A 16,425-nucleotide genomic window follows, 5' to 3' on the forward strand; every position below is an offset into this window, starting at 1 on the left:
GAACACTATGTTTACAAGTCTAACTCAACAAGCAGGCGGTAGATAATACTCTGACTGGGGTGGAAAGTAACTGAAACAAGTAACTGAAACTGAGTGGCTCTTTCAGGCAGTGTTTTAGTACATTGTAAAACCAGTAAGTCTACCGTTCATTTTGACTAAGGATTGTACTCAAATTGCTTTTAGGTAAAAAGTCACCCAACAGCCTACAGTTGTGGTGTTATGGCACAATCACGAAGATATTCTTCCTCAATAAGGCAACCTTTGCTCATGCTTTCAGAGACAAAATGGTCAACAGTCATAACAGCATTACTGAACTGCACAGGAATGTTCAAGTATTCATGTTAATATGAGACAGGACCTCACATATGCCCTTTTATAGTGACCACGATGAACTGTGTGACTGTTTAAATGCTTGATTAGCTTTAACACAAGTAATTTTACTCCCACTTGAGTAATGAATACTGTAGGCCTAGCAGGAGTACAGCCATTGAAAAGGATACTCTTTCCTCTCCTGGTGAAGGACCATTAAGGTTTTAATGAATTGGCTTCGGCAAAGGAGAGAGCACATCCATGTGAGGTTCTGACTTGCATGTAGACATCAGATGAGGGAGACTATATTGTATGTGATGGTATAATATGATGGTATGATCAGAGCACAGCACATATCTGACCAAAGTAAAATTAATCAAGCTCTCAAGCTCGATTATGTGCTGAAAATAGCAGCAGCTTATTTTAATGATATTGCTATGCAGTACTTTGCTATGGACTCAGGTTATAACAGTCTATCTATCTACCTATCTATCTAATCCATTGCTCTTTTTAGGGCCTTTCTAATACACAACACACCAATCCTGGACAACAGCTGTAGGCTGAGGTGGAGGGGAAGAAAATATTTGCTTAGGCAAATTAACTGATCTGCATTTGGAATAAATGCAAATACCACTGGTAAACCTTGGATTCAACCCTTTGCATTATTTTATGAAGATAGCTTTTTTTTTTTTTTTAGTCTTGGTCGAGGGTTGAGATAGAAATGTCCTTGGGTCTTTAATGTATTTTCCTTACATTACAACAACTCCTCTCATTGATTTCAAGGCATCCTTATTTAGGAGGTCTTGAGTGCATGATGTGCCATTCATTGAGAGAAGGGAGTGCTGTGGGCGTGACCCACCACGGCAAAATCATCCAATCACATGCCAGATTTTTAGCAAACCTAAAAGTCCGAATATTTCATCCTCTTCAAAACATGAAGGATGCCTTTAAATGGAAAAACATAATGCAGTGTCCGGATGCCCTTCTAGTCGAGAAAACATGATGAGGTGTCCTTGAGGGTGCCTTTAAATGGAGAAAACATAATGCAGTGTCAAGGTGCCCTTCTAGTAGAGAAAACATGATGAGGTGTCCTTGAGGGTGCCTTTAAATGGAAAAAACATAATGCAGTGTCCAGGTTCCCTTCTCGTAGAGAAAACATGATGCAGTGCCTTCTAGGGTGCCCTTCCAGTGGAGAAAACATAATGAGGTGTCCTCGAGGGTGCCTTTAAATGGAAAAAACATAATGCAGTGTCAAGGTGCCCTTCTAGTAGAGAAAACATGATGAGGTGTCCTCGAGGGTGCCTTTAAATGGAAAAAACATAATGCAGTGTCCAGGTTCCCTTCTCGTAGAGAAAACATGATGAGGCACCCTCGAGGGTGCCTTAAAATGAAGAAAATATAATGCAGTGCCTTCTAGGGTGCCCTTCCAGTAGAGAAAACATGATACAGTGCTCTCTAGGGTACCTTTAAATGGAGAAAACATAATGCAGTGTCCTCAAGGGTGCCCTTCCAGTGGAGAAAACATGATGAGGTGCCCTTGAGGGTGCCTTTAAATGGAGAAAATATAATGCGGTGTCCTTATTTTATGAAAATAGCTTTATTTTTTTTAGTCTTGGTTGAGGGTTGAGATAGAAATGTCCTTGGGTCTTTAATGTATTTTCCTTACATTTACAACAACTCCTCCCATTGATTTTCAAGGTCTTGAGTGCATGATGTGCCATTCATTGAGAGAAGGAAGTCCAATCACATGTCAAAATCATCCAATCACATGTCAGATTTTTAGCAAACCTAAAAGTCAGAATATTTCATCCTAAACATAATGCAGTGCCTTCTAGGATGCCCTTCCAGTGGAGAAAACTTGATGCTTTGCCCTCTAGGGTGCCTTTAAATGAAGAAAATATAATGCAGTGCCCTTATTTTATGAAAATAAATCAATATCAAATCAATAATCACATTTTTGGTCTTGGTTGAGATAGAAATGTGCCTTGGGTCTTTAACGTATTTCCCTTACATTTACAACAACTCCTCCCATTGATTTCAAGGCATCCTTATTTGGGAGGTCTTGAGTGCATGATGTGCCATTCATTGAGAAGAAGGAGTGCTGTGGGCGTGACCCACCACGGCAAAATCATCCAATCACATATCAGCTTCTTAGCACAAACTGGGCGGTGCATGTGAGGGGAAATCCTGACAACACAGTGGCTGGTGGCTGCTGTCTGGAGGCGGGGCTTGTAGACGGAAGTGTCTCCCGACTGGTCCAGCTGTCATCTAAAGAAGAAGAGAGAGAAGAGAACCATTTACACCGGCTGGCTGCTGCCTAGGAAATGCAGAAAAAGGGAAAACGCTAAAAAAATATGGCAACATCTAAAACCATAAAGGTCATGACGCCGAACTGAAGGTAGCTATTTACCCAACGCAAACACTACACTGCAACATTGTTTGTGGACACATTATAACAGCTTGATGTAAAAAAAATAAATAATGATGACAAGGTTTTGGTTAGGCTGTGTGACATTGAACATTACAGGACACGAAACCAGACGAGGTCGTCTAAAAGAGCCATATACCATGTTATTTCTAACCCACTCATGATAGTCCTGGTAAATTTCCGCCTGTCGTCCTGTCCTGTCGTCGGTATAACGCTGTCGTCATCAACATTTCCTCCTGTATTTAAATGGTTGCTTGTATGAGGAGGTCATTGCTGCACAAAAACAGATTATTCCGGTAAGTGTGTCCGTGTTTGCGGTGCGCGCCACCATAGCTCTTGTGCGTCGTGCGTAATGTAATGCAGAGAAAACGTACTTTAAAAATGACTGCTGCATGATTAATAGGGCACATGGAAAAAGGTGGCGGAGCAGCTGTTAGCTTTGCTTGCTCGCTAGCTGCGTAACGACCTTTAAAGAGACGTAAGCTTCAACCAGGCCAGGCTGGTTAAGGCTGGGTGTTTTCCGTGTGTTGCCTTGCCTGCTCTGCTATCCTGAGTGTTATATTTCATCCAAGGCCTCCCATGGCCCAAGCGAGTCAATGATTTAATCTCATTGATTGCATCACAAGACCAGACAGGGTGCAGCCCAAGCACATTCACTGGGTATATGGAGAAGGCTTGTGTTTTATTTTTGTGTTTTTTTTTAGATAGAAGGCCAGATCACAACTTGAGGTGTAACAGGCCTTATGTTTTTTTTTGTCATCCATTCCTTCCCCATTTCCCTTCCCTCAAACCCCACATATTAGGATAAAGAAGACGCTGCAAGCCACAAAAAGTGACTAGAAGATTTACTGGGGTGTCCTTTAAATGGGGGACTACGGGTTTGGAGTTCTGGTGAAGAACAGCAGCGGTAACAAATCTGCTTTCCCTGTAAGGATCCCACCTCACCTCCAACCTCAGCACCCTCACCACCCCTCCAACCCCCCCAGCCCCCCTTCCTTCGTCAACAACACCTGCTCCACCAATGGGGGCAGCGCTTGGCTGTTCCCCGCCGTAGCCCAACACAGTAACATGCAAGATGAGATTCTCGAGTCAGACAAGTCCAAGGCTTTGGACCTCCAGGACATGCAGGAGAAGTCTCAGGTTCAGGCCCAGCAGCCTCAGGCCCTGTCCCCGGGCCAGCAGGAGGCCGTGGGAGGCCTAGGTGAGCTCGAGGGAGCTCTTCCCGAAGACGGCCCACTGGAGAAGGGTTCTTTGGAGAGCAGTGGCGGAAAGGAGAAGCTGAGGATGGAGTCCCCTGTGCTAAGCGGGTTCGACTACCAGGACAGCCTGGGAATGGGTACAAGCTGTGCACAATCCACCTCCTCCTCATCCTCGCTGACCAGTTTTAACAACTGGTCCCCTGCTGTCCCATCCACCCAGTCTCCAGTGGTCGGGGAGGACGTTGGAGGGTTCTTCGGCCCGGCCGGTTCCAACGCCAACGGACCTCCCCTGCTGTTCCAGAACTTCTCCCACCACGCCGGGCCTGGCTTTGGAGCGGGTGGTAGTTTCTCCCCGCAGATTGGTCCAGTCTCCCAGCACCACCCGCCCACACCTCACCCCCAGCATTACCACCCCCACGGTCAGGGGGTCCCACAGCAGCACCGGCGCTCCCCAGCTAGCCCTCATCCACCCCAGCCCTCCTTCCCTCCGCATCCCCACCGCACCGGACCGTTCACCCAGCTGCCCCACCTCGCTCCCGCCCAGAGCAAACCCCCATCACCTTGGGGAAGCTACCAGAGCCCATCCACTCCCACATCCACCTCCTGGAGCCCCGGTGGGTATGGTGGCTGGGGAGGCACGCAGGGGGTTCGAGAGTACAGGCGGGGGGTAGGCGGAGGGATGGCGGGTCTTAACTCCATCTCCCCACTGAAGAAATCCTTCCCCAACAATCAGGTAGATGAAATTGTCATGATTCATCTCAAACATGAATATATCTTAGCAGATATTTGCATTAATTGATCTGATTTGGTCAGCAGACTTGTATGAAACTCATCTAACTATCCTGCAGGTTCCCTCTCAGAAGTTCCCCAGAAATAGCTCTGGTTTCAATCACAAGGGCTGGGTGGAGGACAGCATGAGCCGCAGTGACAGTGTCTACCCTTTCCAGGTAAGAATATCACAGGTAATACTCAGGTCGGTGTTTACGGCAATACTAGGCGTGACGCCTAATAGAACTAAGTTTAGTTTTAGTGTGACCGCCATAGAAATGATGTTAATCCTATTAAACACGCTCATCTGTATCAAATGCAACAAATAAGCCATTGAGCAAAACGGGACGCGTGACAGCTAAGCCAACTGAACGGATGAATTGAAACTTATTGTGTGTGCTCATGTCTGAGGTCTTATCTAGATCATTGCGTTGAAGGAGAGCAGTGTTATCATCTGCTCTGATCACATGGCCTTCCTCTTGTCCTGATTTGAGTAGTCTTGTGCTCTACTGCAGCTTTGCGTGCTCTCAACCCATTTCCATAAACAGTGAAGCCCTCACTTGTGTTGCGTATTACGCCTCATGGATTTTCTGTGTTTTTGGAATTCAAATGCTAATATATCTTTTTACTTTAAGGCTATTCAATTACAATTTGTATTGATCTGAAATCGGCCAAGTGGAAGGATGCATTTTTAGCCCCTTAAGTAGCGCATCTTCTTATCTGATGCTATCAGATGCAGCGGAAAGATGTGATTCGATTGCAAGGCTATGCAGTTGATTTTGTGTAACATACTCTGGGCTCCATTTTTTTGTTTACAGTGCTTTCTGCCGACGGTCTCTACGGGGATATTCTCTGCAATTTTTATTAGCTATTAGCATTATGGTAAACTGTGTCAGGGCTGTTGCAGCTTGTGCTGCTTTAGATGGGTGATGTGGGAAAGGAGGAGGCTAATTGTTGTCTTCCTCTCTTTCAGCAGGAGAGAACGCGGTCCTTTGATGGTTTCAGCATGCACTCTCTGGAGAACTCTCTGATTGACATTATGAGGGCTGAGCAGGATTCCTTGAAAGGTTGGTTCCCACACTAACAATAGTGAGGAAAGGATACCTTTCCCCACCGCTGGCTGTAGATAAATACGGCCGTTTGTTGCGTGTATTTGACAGAAAGTGGAAATTGAGTATTATTTTCACAATGCTGACAGCTGATTGTGTTGACAGCAGGACTTCAGTTTTGAATGCATCTTATTGGGTCCCAAAACCTGTCTGCGTTAGTGTTTACCTGCGATTACTTACTTTATTAATACAGTTGCGTGTGTTGTCATGCTTTTGAGACTTTTTGTCTTGCAACAACACCATGACTAACATACAAATGGCGCCACCAGAACCTAAATATTAATGAGCTTCATCAAATTTATGTTTACTGCAGTGTTATAGAGTGGTGCAGGGATGACGTATTTTTGTAGGCCAACCAGGAAGTTGGCATCGTCCTGGTTCCCTTGATAAAAAGCCAATGAGATTTTTCCATTGTGTCTTGGATTATTGCATAAACATAAGCTCTGTGGCAAACAAATGTTTATGATACTTACACGTTTCGTTCAGCACAATAACCTCCACAAATGAACACTATTTTGATGAATCTTGAAGTGTGAATGCCATCGCCGGAAGTAAAAAGCTAACTAGCTTTCGGCTATAAATGGTCACATGAGCGTGAGTATACACAATGAGGCTGTAAAGAGTCGGCGTGATGACATCATGTTGTCTCATTTAGCCACTTGTTAGCAACCGCCTTCTTTAAGACACATAGAAGCTTCAAAATTCAAGAGTGGGATATTTACTGATGTATTTTATATTGTAGAAAAAAAAGCTTCAGCTTGTGTTAACCACAGATCTTATTTCAGGCATCTAACTAAAAACCCATTGACTTCCAGAGGAGGAAACTGGCGGTGCTAAAATGCCAACTCATTTCCGGGTTTTAGGAATCATTCCTGCACCGCTCTATTGCGGTGAATATAGGGCTGGGTATCATTCTAATTTGTTCAATATGGTTGCCAATATGATGCCCCAGTTTTGGTTTAATGACACCAAAAGGATGCTACAGGTACAATTTGGTTGCCACTCAAAAGGTATTGAGGTTAGATACCCAGCACCAGGTATACAATCTTACTTTTAATCTTTTGCTATCTTGTCTACCCATTTTTAGGATACTCCCTTTCACACTGAGACCAGGGAGTACTACCCAAATGTATGATATCATTTTGAGTATTGGACAGTACAAATATATCTCCCTATACATAATTTGTTTTCCTCTTAATTTCAATAGAATGTGATTTTAAAGGTTCTAAATTCGATATCCAAAACATTAATATAGCAGCAAACAACTATGCTATGTAAAGATATAGAGGAGTAATGTCTAACTTCAGCAGAGAATGAAGTCACTCTCCCTTTCTGTGTGTGTTGTAATCCGAGTTTCTCCGCGCTCTGTTGACACCGCCGGGCCGGCCGAGCGTGCTTTTAGTGCATGTGAGCGTGCCCCACTGGCTAGCTCACGGACGCTGCTCTGCACTGCTCTCATACGTAGCGCAACACCTACCCTCTGGTTCCCCATCAGGTTAACACAGTTATTTCTGTCAGCACTTTCGCTGTGGTTTGCACTGTTACGCTGTTAGCACCATTAGCTGCGAGTCGTCGGCTCGCCGTCCGCCATGTTGAAAGCCGTTGAGAGGTAATAGAAATGCTCCCTTTTGAGCTCCTTTTAAAATGCAATATAAGCAGAGATGGATATCAAACATCAATACCTCTTAAGTACTGACCAAAATGTATCCACAGCAGTGAGTATCAAAATGTACCAAAGCCTGACATTGCCTGCGTAGATTCTTGGATCAGATAGTTCCATGATTTCAATCCAAATTTTGCACATTTTAGACTATTGGGGCATTTGTTGGCTGCTTTAGTCTCAACAATTTGACATTTGAGAAACATGGCTTCTTTTGTCAAGTGACAAAAAGTTTTTTTATAGAAAAAGAAGATTATGTTTCTCAAAAATATTGTTTTCATATCGGTACAAAACACACACGTTGCAGTCAAATCAGGTGTATGAACATATCTTGAATGAGACCCACTCAGATTTGTTACAGTTCAGTCTTGCGTTACAGTACATGACTCATGAAAACAATCACCTGCAGCACCTTTGCGGGTGGAGACTCTTTGATCCCAGCTAACTCTCATTAATAAAACATGTCGGTTCAGTTTTTGTTGCAGTCAATCTTAAAAATAACCATTTTTCCTTCACAGCCAGCTGACGCTAATCTGGGCCAGCTGATGCACGAGCCTTCTTTGAAACTTCTCTTTTTTTTTTTACAGCTATAAATTTACAGCTTCCTCCATAATAATATCCGCTAATAATTTGCAAGTCTAACACACATTCTTGGACTTCTTCCTGTATTTTTTTTCTAGCACATGATGTGACACTAACATGCACTTTTGTTTACATGTTAGAATATGCAGTTGAGGCACTATTTCATTTGTCTGCCAAATTCTTCATACTTTACTTCCGATGTGTGCTATCATGGGCCTTTTCCAATAGACACAGAAACAGAATCCATTACCGCAAACCATTCCAGCATAACTTCAGTGGGTTGGGGAGACATTTTATACTCGAGAGAAAGGAGTTAAATGTCCTGACATGGTGTTCTGAGGCCTCTCCTGTTTTTGTCTCGTAGGACGCTACAGCTTCTCTCACCAAGGTGGAGACGGGCCTCTACCTATGAATGGTATGTAAATGACATGCATACAAATATGCAGTGCTGCAGCAGAAGTCAGGGCTTGAAATTAATGTGTGCCAAATGCAGAAAAAAATATTTATTCAAAGAACGCAAATCGAGATTGAGTCCTTCATTACCATTTTAAATGTAATATGATAGGAATTCGGTGAGCTCACATCAAATAAAAAAAACAAAAGAGAAACCTCTGGATGTTACATAACCACACGGAGAGATAAAACACGTGTTTAATTGTTTTATAACATTCTAAACTGCTGTGCTAGTCACTGTGACACACAACCAAAATGGCTGACTAAAAGGAGACCAGACCAGACCGGCTTCTTCCAGTAGGAGATATAGCGTATACAGTCGTCAGGGGTGTTAGGATACAGCAAAGAGCAAATAAATAATCCCACAAGTATGCTGTCAGAGGCAGAGGATGTACGTTGTATTTATGTTTGTAGTTTTATTGAAAATCCAGTCATACATTTTTTTCCATGCATATTGATGAGCATGTTTTTTCCAAAGACGCTGATTCACACAGTGTTTCTTCAGTCAGTGTCAATTCATTGAAAGTGTAGCACAAGAAATCTTAGTAAAAATGCAGGTCGGCTTTAGTTTGATTTAATACATAAGTGATTAATGAGGCATTCAATTAGTGTGGGGTACAATTCATTTTTATATAGCGTCAAATCATAACAGAAGTTATCTCAAGACGCTTTTTATATAGAGCAGGTCTAGACCGTACTTTATAGTTTAGAGACCCAACAAGATTACATGCCATGTTGTCTCTCTCTGTAGTTTATATAATATATAGATTTACTGAAACCACTTTGGTATCAATTGCACTTTATGGATACAGGTGAAAGTCTTTTTTCCCCTCAAAGAGGACCTATTCTGCTCTTTTTCAGGTGCATACTTGTAGTTTTGTTCTCTACTAAAAACATGTTTGCACGCATTAATGTTCAAAAAACAATATATTTTTCTCATACCGGCTGCACCTCTTTTTTGACCCTCTGTCTGAAACGCTCTTCGGACTTCCCTTTTTTACTAGCTTTGTTTGAGGACGTGTCAAACTAGCCACTAGGCAAAATGTGTCAATTGGTGATATCACCACGTTACGGAAGAAATGGCAGGACTTCTAGCAAGGCGTTTGAGGCAGTTCAGGAGCAGTGCTTCTGTGGGGGAGAGTTACACCCTTTGGCATTACTATACTACTACATGACACACTAAAGGAAAGGGGAAAAGCATAATAGGTCCCCTTTTTAAGGTTTAAATGGATGCATTTGATGAAAAAGCATATCGGCTAGTAGAAATTCAAAGTGGTTGTTACTTTAAAATACAGTAGCCATTTTGGTTGGTGATCCAACAACTTAATCTCAAGCCCTGGCAGTGTTTTACTCGCTGTTTTTACTTTGTGCCTTTCTCAAAAAAAAAGCCATTTCAAGAGTGTTTTGTGTTGTTTCACATGCAGCAAGAAGTTATGGCAGAAGACGAGGTAAAGCTTGTGAATGTGTCTTGATTTCTTCACTGTGATTTAGAAAGCAGTATTGACCCCTGACCCCTGAAATTATGACTTTGTGGTTTTGCCTCTCTGTTTGTCTGCTTGGTTGTTCAGTGTCACTGATTATTCTGCCTCGAATATTGTCGGGGTTTTTGCCCCTTTGGCGTTAAAAGCCTTCCAATGTTGCCTGCCAAGACCTATTAGTTTTAATAATCGTGCTTTTACTGTGTCATCAATAATAGCAATCGTGGCTGCTTTTGTATGTACTTCTTGACATTATTTAATTTATTTACATCTAATCAAATCCCCTGCTCGTTGAAATATTCATTAATTGTGGTTCAACCTCACTGCTGGTGAACCAATATGTGTAATCCAGATCGTTCTCTCCACCAGGCCATTCGTCTCTATTCCCCATGGAGGATGAGCGCTCTTTTGGAGAGGACGAGTCCGGTGACCAGGGGCTCGCTGGCCTCGGCTCAGCCCACTGTTTCCCCCACCTCAATGGTGAACGCGTGGAGCGATATTCTCGCAAAGTGTTTGTTGGAGGGCTGCCCCCAGACATAGATGAAGGTAAAGACGTGTTACGGCTACAGAGGATGCTTTTAATCTGCTTTGTAGATTGTAGTAATATTACGCATTTTGTAACGTTCGAACTCTAGTGCCTCAATTCAGCTATACTGTATATGAAACTCAAAACGTGATTTGGTTTTGAAGGCAGCACAAAATCCCTTTACTGATTTAATTTGAGTTCCTTTTTTCAGATGAAATTACGGCCAGCTTCCGCCGATTTGGTCACTTGTTTGTTGACTGGCCTCACAAGGCAGAGAGCAAGTCCTATTTCCCACCAAAAGGTGAGTCAAACCAGTTGAACATCCTATTCCTGACAGCGTGTTGACTCTACAGCTGCGCATTGATGAGTATTTGCTCGTTGTGCACGCTCATTGTTCCGTCTTCCGACCTTTCCAGGATACGCGTTCCTGCTGTTTCAAGACGAGAGCTCCGTTCAGGCCCTGATCGATGCCTGCATTCAGGAGGACGGCAAGCTGTACCTGTGTGTCTCCAGTCCCACCATCAAAGACAAGCCTGTGAGTGTGATATTCTGTTTAGCTGCTACATGCTTGCTATCAATCTTGCCCAGCAAGTTCAAAACTAACACAAATGTTAAAGGGGAACTACGCCCATTTTCTAAATTCATACATGTTATTCTTATGGCCTAAAACAGTCCAAAAAATATTAGTAAACACAAACAACTCTTCTTCCAAATCCAAAAACTAGAGTGCTAAAAATCAAACTTGTGATGTCATAGGGTATAAAGTGTGCAGCTGCTCCATAGACAATGAATTGGGAAAGATGTTATAGATGACACTGAGAGCACCCAGGGGAGTTTTCTGAGTATAGGGGAACATTTTCTGTTTCACAACTGACAACACTGCAATAGAATAAAGCTCATTTTGGTAAAAAAAAAGGAAAACATTCCATTGGTCCACAAAATCAGTCTCCCATTCATTGTCTATGGAGCAACTCCAGACTTTATACCCGATGACATCACAAGTTTAAGACTTACTTCTCTGGTTTCTGGCTTTGAGAGAGTAGCTCATGTTCAAAAAATATTGACTGAACTTTAATAGTCCATGGAGATAAAATATTGGAATTCTTAATTTGGGTGTTGTTCCCCTTTTTAAAATCAGACTCGCACAAGCCGTCTTTGTTTTAGTGCGTGTGATCATTGTATCTCAGAAAACTGGAATGTTCAGTACAGCTCCATTTGTTTTGTTTGCCAAAATGAAGGCTTTGCTGTGGTAATCCATCAGTAGTGCACTCATCATTTTCAGTTTAAAAAAAGACTGGTAACCATGTGAAGTACTAATCACGAGTAATCGGAGGCTAATTTCAACTGTAATGTTTGTTTTGTTAGTTTATTTAGTCAGTTATATCATGTACTCTTACGTAGACGTTGCAGTATTCTGCCCCAGAGCACAAACGGTGACAAAGTAAAAAAAAGGTTGGTGCATCTGCAGTATTTCACCGTCATTCCAGAGGCTTCCTGTAAAAATCCCCGGCCACCAACAACAACATCCTACAATGGCAGTCAAACTGAACCAAAGAAATGTGTTAATCCACATTACATGAGCAGCAAGCTGCTTTCATTTTCACAATCCAGAATGTAGTAGAGCCTGACTGAGAGGAAATTGTTTTGTTTTTGTAGGTCCAGATCCGGCCCTGGAACCTAAACGACAGTGACTTTGTAATGGACGGCTCTCAGCCATTGGACCCGAGGAAAACTATCTTCGTAGGAGGTGTCCCTCGTCCCCTCCGTGCAGGTAAGTGTGTGTGTGGTGACCCTTAAATGTATTGCATTCCTAGAGGTTGTTTTGATCCCATTAACTTGCATTGTGTATTGCTCTTCCAGTGGAGCTCGCCATGATCATGGACCGTCTGTATGGGGGAGTGTGTTACGCCGGGATTGACACAGACCCTGAACTCAAGTATCCAAAAGGGGCGGGGCGAGTAGCCTTCTCCAATCAGCAAAGCTACATTGCAGCCATTAGTGCCCGATTTGTTCAGCTGCAGCACGGGGAGATTGATAAACGGGTGAGTCCATCTGATGTTAGCAGCTTCCTGTTCAGATCTTAAAAAATGAAGAGTGGATAATCATCAAATATTAATCTGACACGCTGCCCTCCATGCATTCAAATTTGTTCTCATCCTCCATTTTAACAGTTTTCCTGTCCTCCATTTCATCTCTCATGTTCTCAGGTGGAAGTGAAGCCATATGTCCTGGACGACCAGCTGTGTGATGAGTGCCAGGGCACCCGCTGCGGGGGGAAGTTCGCTCCTTTCTTCTGCGCCAACGTGACCTGTCTGCAGTACTACTGCGAGTACTGCTGGGCAGCCATCCACTCCCGGGCCGGACGCGAGTTCCACAAGCCGCTGGTGAAGGAGGGAGGGGACCGACCACGACACATCTCCTTCCGCTGGAACTGAGGCGAGAGGGCACGGGAGGGAGACGATGCAGGATCATGGGAGGGATTGAAAGAAAGGGGTAGTAAGGGAAGGGGGTACGGGCTACGATAATGAAAAATAAATGCACTTTTCTTTTAAAGTTTCAAAAAAAACAAAAAAACTTAATTTATTTTTTATTTTTATTTTTAATTGGGCCTTCTAAAAGAAGTAAATGCTAAGAAGAGAGTGAAATCCCATTTATGTTTTGACTTTAAGTGTGCATGAGCATATGGATGCATTAGATTTGGATTTAGATGTTTTCTGACTTGACTGTACTTTTCTTTTGGTGTTAGCTGGCAAAGCTGCTTACATTTGTTGTCAAGAGTAACATAAAATTTAAGTGAGGTTCATCATACCTAAATCAGTATACTAACTACGGAAGTTGAGTTTAAGAAGGGTGCATTTTCTTACTTTTTGCTTGCAGGATTAGAGAACAACTGTACCATTTACCAAAGGTTGAGCGCAAATGGTTGGGTTGAACAGAGGGCGAACGCCGTTTTCAGACGGTCGGACAATTGAGTTTTTCAAAAAAGCTCAGTGTATAGCATCTGGCCACGTCACAAAACAAAATCTCCCCTCAGTCTGGCACACGTGTTTCGATTGCTGGCATGAGTTTTTAGGTTTTGGTTTAAAAGTCGACACTTTGTAACCAGAAAGGGCAAACCAAAGATTGGCCTAAAACGCATCATCAAAAAGCAGATGTTGATCTGAGGGTTTTCAGGATAATGTGTCCTCTCGCCGTTCGGCGGAGGAAAGGCTGGAGTTGTCTGGAGTTTCGGTTTGTGGGTGTCGGCTAATAAAGACACAGCCCTCAGGGCTCAGGTATTGGCAGTAGTATTTGCTCACTTTATATTGTCAGGGATATTAGCACTGGAAGCTAACATGCTAATGTAGTACAAACTAATGGGAATGCACAGTCCAGTCTCCCTGAGCTGTCCTCATGGTGTACCACTGCACGCTCTACCATGACTGGAGCTTCTATCACAAGTGTTGTGGTTGGATATGGTAGTAGCTAGAATTTGCTGTCACAGAGATAAAGATATTATTTTATACATGGCCTGCTGATTTTTGTACAGTGTTTTATAGCTGATTATTTTGTCATGAACATATATACATTTATTATGCACTACTTTTCTAAATATTTTTTTCAATAGTCATTTTAGGCACATTTTTCACAGATGGGAGAACTCCTTTTGCAATACCTCATTTTTTTCACTTGGTGAAAAATAATTTTGTACCTTTGTTACTAAGAGATCTGCATTTATGGTAAACTTAATTTAAAAAAGAAAATGAATGATATTAATATAATTTTCAATTAGCTTTTATATATTTAAGTGCTGGTAAATCAGAAAATTGTCTGGTGCATTGGTGTGATTCTGTAGATTAAAAAAAAAAAGAAAATAAGGCTATCATTAGCCAGTCATATATGGATTCTCCTCTGTCCTAATAAACATAATTACAGGATCCTAAGGCATGACAAGACCTTTCTAAACTGATTTTGATAGTCTTGAAAGTATATTCTGATATTTCGCTCCTAGGTGTAGTCCAATAAGATTATCAATAGGGTAAATGTTTTGGCTTTGGTCAATGTGAAATCTTCCCTTCTATCACCGGAGTGGATATCAGCTGTTTGAATATTTAGATCCTCTTTCTGGGACTGCCTGTAAGTTCTACTTATTCTTGGCATGCATAATGTAATACAGAAATAACATGGCTAGTGTTAATGCAGGACCTAATGTAATGCACTAGATCTCCTTTTTCCTTTTTAACGTTCTTTTCCTTCTCTCTTTGAGATCACCTCTCTTGTAGCCTCTCTTTACATGATGGAGTCTGCCTTCCTTACACAGACATGATGTTTATGCAATCTACACAGTGACAACACTTTGGATGCGTTTTTGTAATGTAGAGGACACTCAGTAGGACATAGCGTGAGGAGACTTGATCACTTGACCCCCTTTGTGATGTGGCATGCTTTGGGACATAACCTGAATGTGATTTAATGTTGCAAGTTAACTTTGAGCCATTATGTGCAATACTTATTCTTTCCAGAAACAAGTCTCCGCAGTGTAAGTCATTTAATCCATATAAACCATGCAGTCATTTACACATTATTTGTTTCCTATTGTTCATGCTGATGTCTGCAAGAAAAAAAACAACTAATTTATACCTGAATTTATTTTTAAACATTAGTTTTGTGCTTATTTACTTATTTTGCTACTACCATGCTACTGTGATTGAAAACATTGTATATACTAGGTCGATAATGTATTTAGCATTTGCTATATTTTCAATTGAAATGTATAACTATCATTTTGATCAGATTTTTGTTATATTTTTTGGGGTGATGTGTTAAACTCGTTGATGTGTCTAGTTTTTCTAATTGCTGTATTGTGCTCCACATTTTCAGATGAAAAAGAATATTGATTATTATGTCTGTTAGTATTACTTGATTGCAAAATTTCAATAGTTTTTAATTGTATGCTGGGAAGGTTATATTTATTAACTTTTTTTTTTTTTTTTTTTACCTGATATCATTTTGATTTTTATTAAGTCATTTCACATTTATACGTAAGTTCCAATTTTTATATTTTCTTCCTGATTAATTTACGCTACAATACAGACGTCAGTTTTTATAGTTGGTTTGTAGTATTGAAGTAAAACAAAGATCTAATGTCATATATTCATTTGCTGCCAACTGTTTGTAACTGTATGCATACATTTGAAGTATTTGTAATGTGAGTTGTTGAACGAATAAAACAGCTGTGAGGAAGAATTATACGCCTATTGTTGATTCACAAGAATTGAGATTTTTTTTTTTGAGATTGTATTTTCTGAGAGGCCCTTGTTAATTGGTTTACCCCTGAAGGTTTTCTAGTAAATGGGAATCTCACACCTGATGCCATTTGTTGTGTGACGGCAATTTTTTTGGTACATCTGGTGGGTTGTGTTGAATCAGGTCAGAGGTATTTATAGGCAGCCTGAGGCTTATTTCAGGCCTTGTTGAGTAGTATTTAGCTCACCTAAAGCTCCTGTCTTCGGTCCCAACAAACCTTTTCTAGTCTAATAAAAGCAAGTATTTTTTCTACATTAAAAGTATACACATAGGCAACAAAATGTCATATTATATAAGTGGTGTAGTCCTTCATCTAAACCTCTGCTCAGAACAAATTGTAATGAGTATTTAATTTAATTTAGAGGAAAACATTGTACTTACTTATTTATTCCGCTATTTATTTATAGTTACAATTAAAATTTGACATACAAGTCCTCTGATATATATATATATATATAATGTGATGCATTGTTAATATGAGCTATATGAATATGTTAAAATTAGCACCTCCTTTAGCAACTGCAATAGTAAAATGCTAGGTTACTTGCAATTTAATGTATCAGCAATAATATAATAGTATAACACCAATGGGGGTAATTTTTCTGTACTTTTTCTATAACATTTTAA

The 16,425-nt window shown here is 41.3% G+C and overlaps 1 protein-coding gene across 4 annotated transcripts; it reads left to right on the forward strand.

Annotated features, from left to right (window-relative positions):
• The first annotated feature begins 2,570 nt into the window (after window positions 1-2,570).
• Window positions 2,571-15,738, forward strand: LOC141775133 (cytoplasmic polyadenylation element-binding protein 4-like). 4 transcript variants are annotated; one of them, XM_074648189.1, is made up of 12 exons: window positions 2,571-2,707; window positions 3,541-4,669; window positions 4,785-4,883; window positions 5,678-5,771; window positions 8,420-8,470; window positions 9,933-9,956; window positions 10,356-10,532; window positions 10,724-10,813; window positions 10,929-11,047; window positions 12,169-12,283; window positions 12,373-12,554; window positions 12,720-15,738. In XM_074648189.1, exons 2-12 carry the CDS (start codon window positions 3,602-3,604, stop codon window positions 12,945-12,947), a joined length of 2,247 nt encoding a protein of 748 aa, XP_074504290.1. In that variant the 5' UTR covers window positions 2,571-2,707; window positions 3,541-3,601; the 3' UTR covers window positions 12,948-15,738. The 4 variants fall into 4 exon arrangements, with proteins under 4 accessions (XP_074504290.1, XP_074504291.1, XP_074504292.1 ...); XM_074648190.1 differs by having other exon boundaries at window positions 5,681-5,771; XM_074648191.1 differs by lacking the exon at window positions 9,933-9,956.
• Window positions 15,739-16,425: the final 687 nt, after the last annotated feature.

Source organism: Sebastes fasciatus, chromosome 10 (assembly GCF_043250625.1).
Source record: "Sebastes fasciatus isolate fSebFas1 chromosome 10, fSebFas1.pri, whole genome shotgun sequence".
NCBI classification, from domain to species: domain Eukaryota; kingdom Metazoa; phylum Chordata; class Actinopteri; order Perciformes; family Sebastidae; genus Sebastes; species Sebastes fasciatus.

What these genes read in the sequence shown, in the direction of transcription:
- LOC141775133 (XM_074648189.1), top strand. Translation starts at nt 3,602, where the DNA reads ATGGGGGACTACGGGTTTGGAGTTCTGGTGAAGAACAGCAGCGGTAAC. An exon ending in CCACCATCAAAGACAAGCCT is followed by an intron (nt 11,048 to 12,168) that starts GTGAGTGTGATA and finishes TTGTTTTTGTAG; the next exon opens with GTCCAGATCCGGCCCTGGAA. An exon ending in ACGGGGAGATTGATAAACGG is followed by an intron (nt 12,555 to 12,719) that starts GTGAGTCCATCT and finishes TCATGTTCTCAG; the next exon opens with GTGGAAGTGAAGCCATATGT.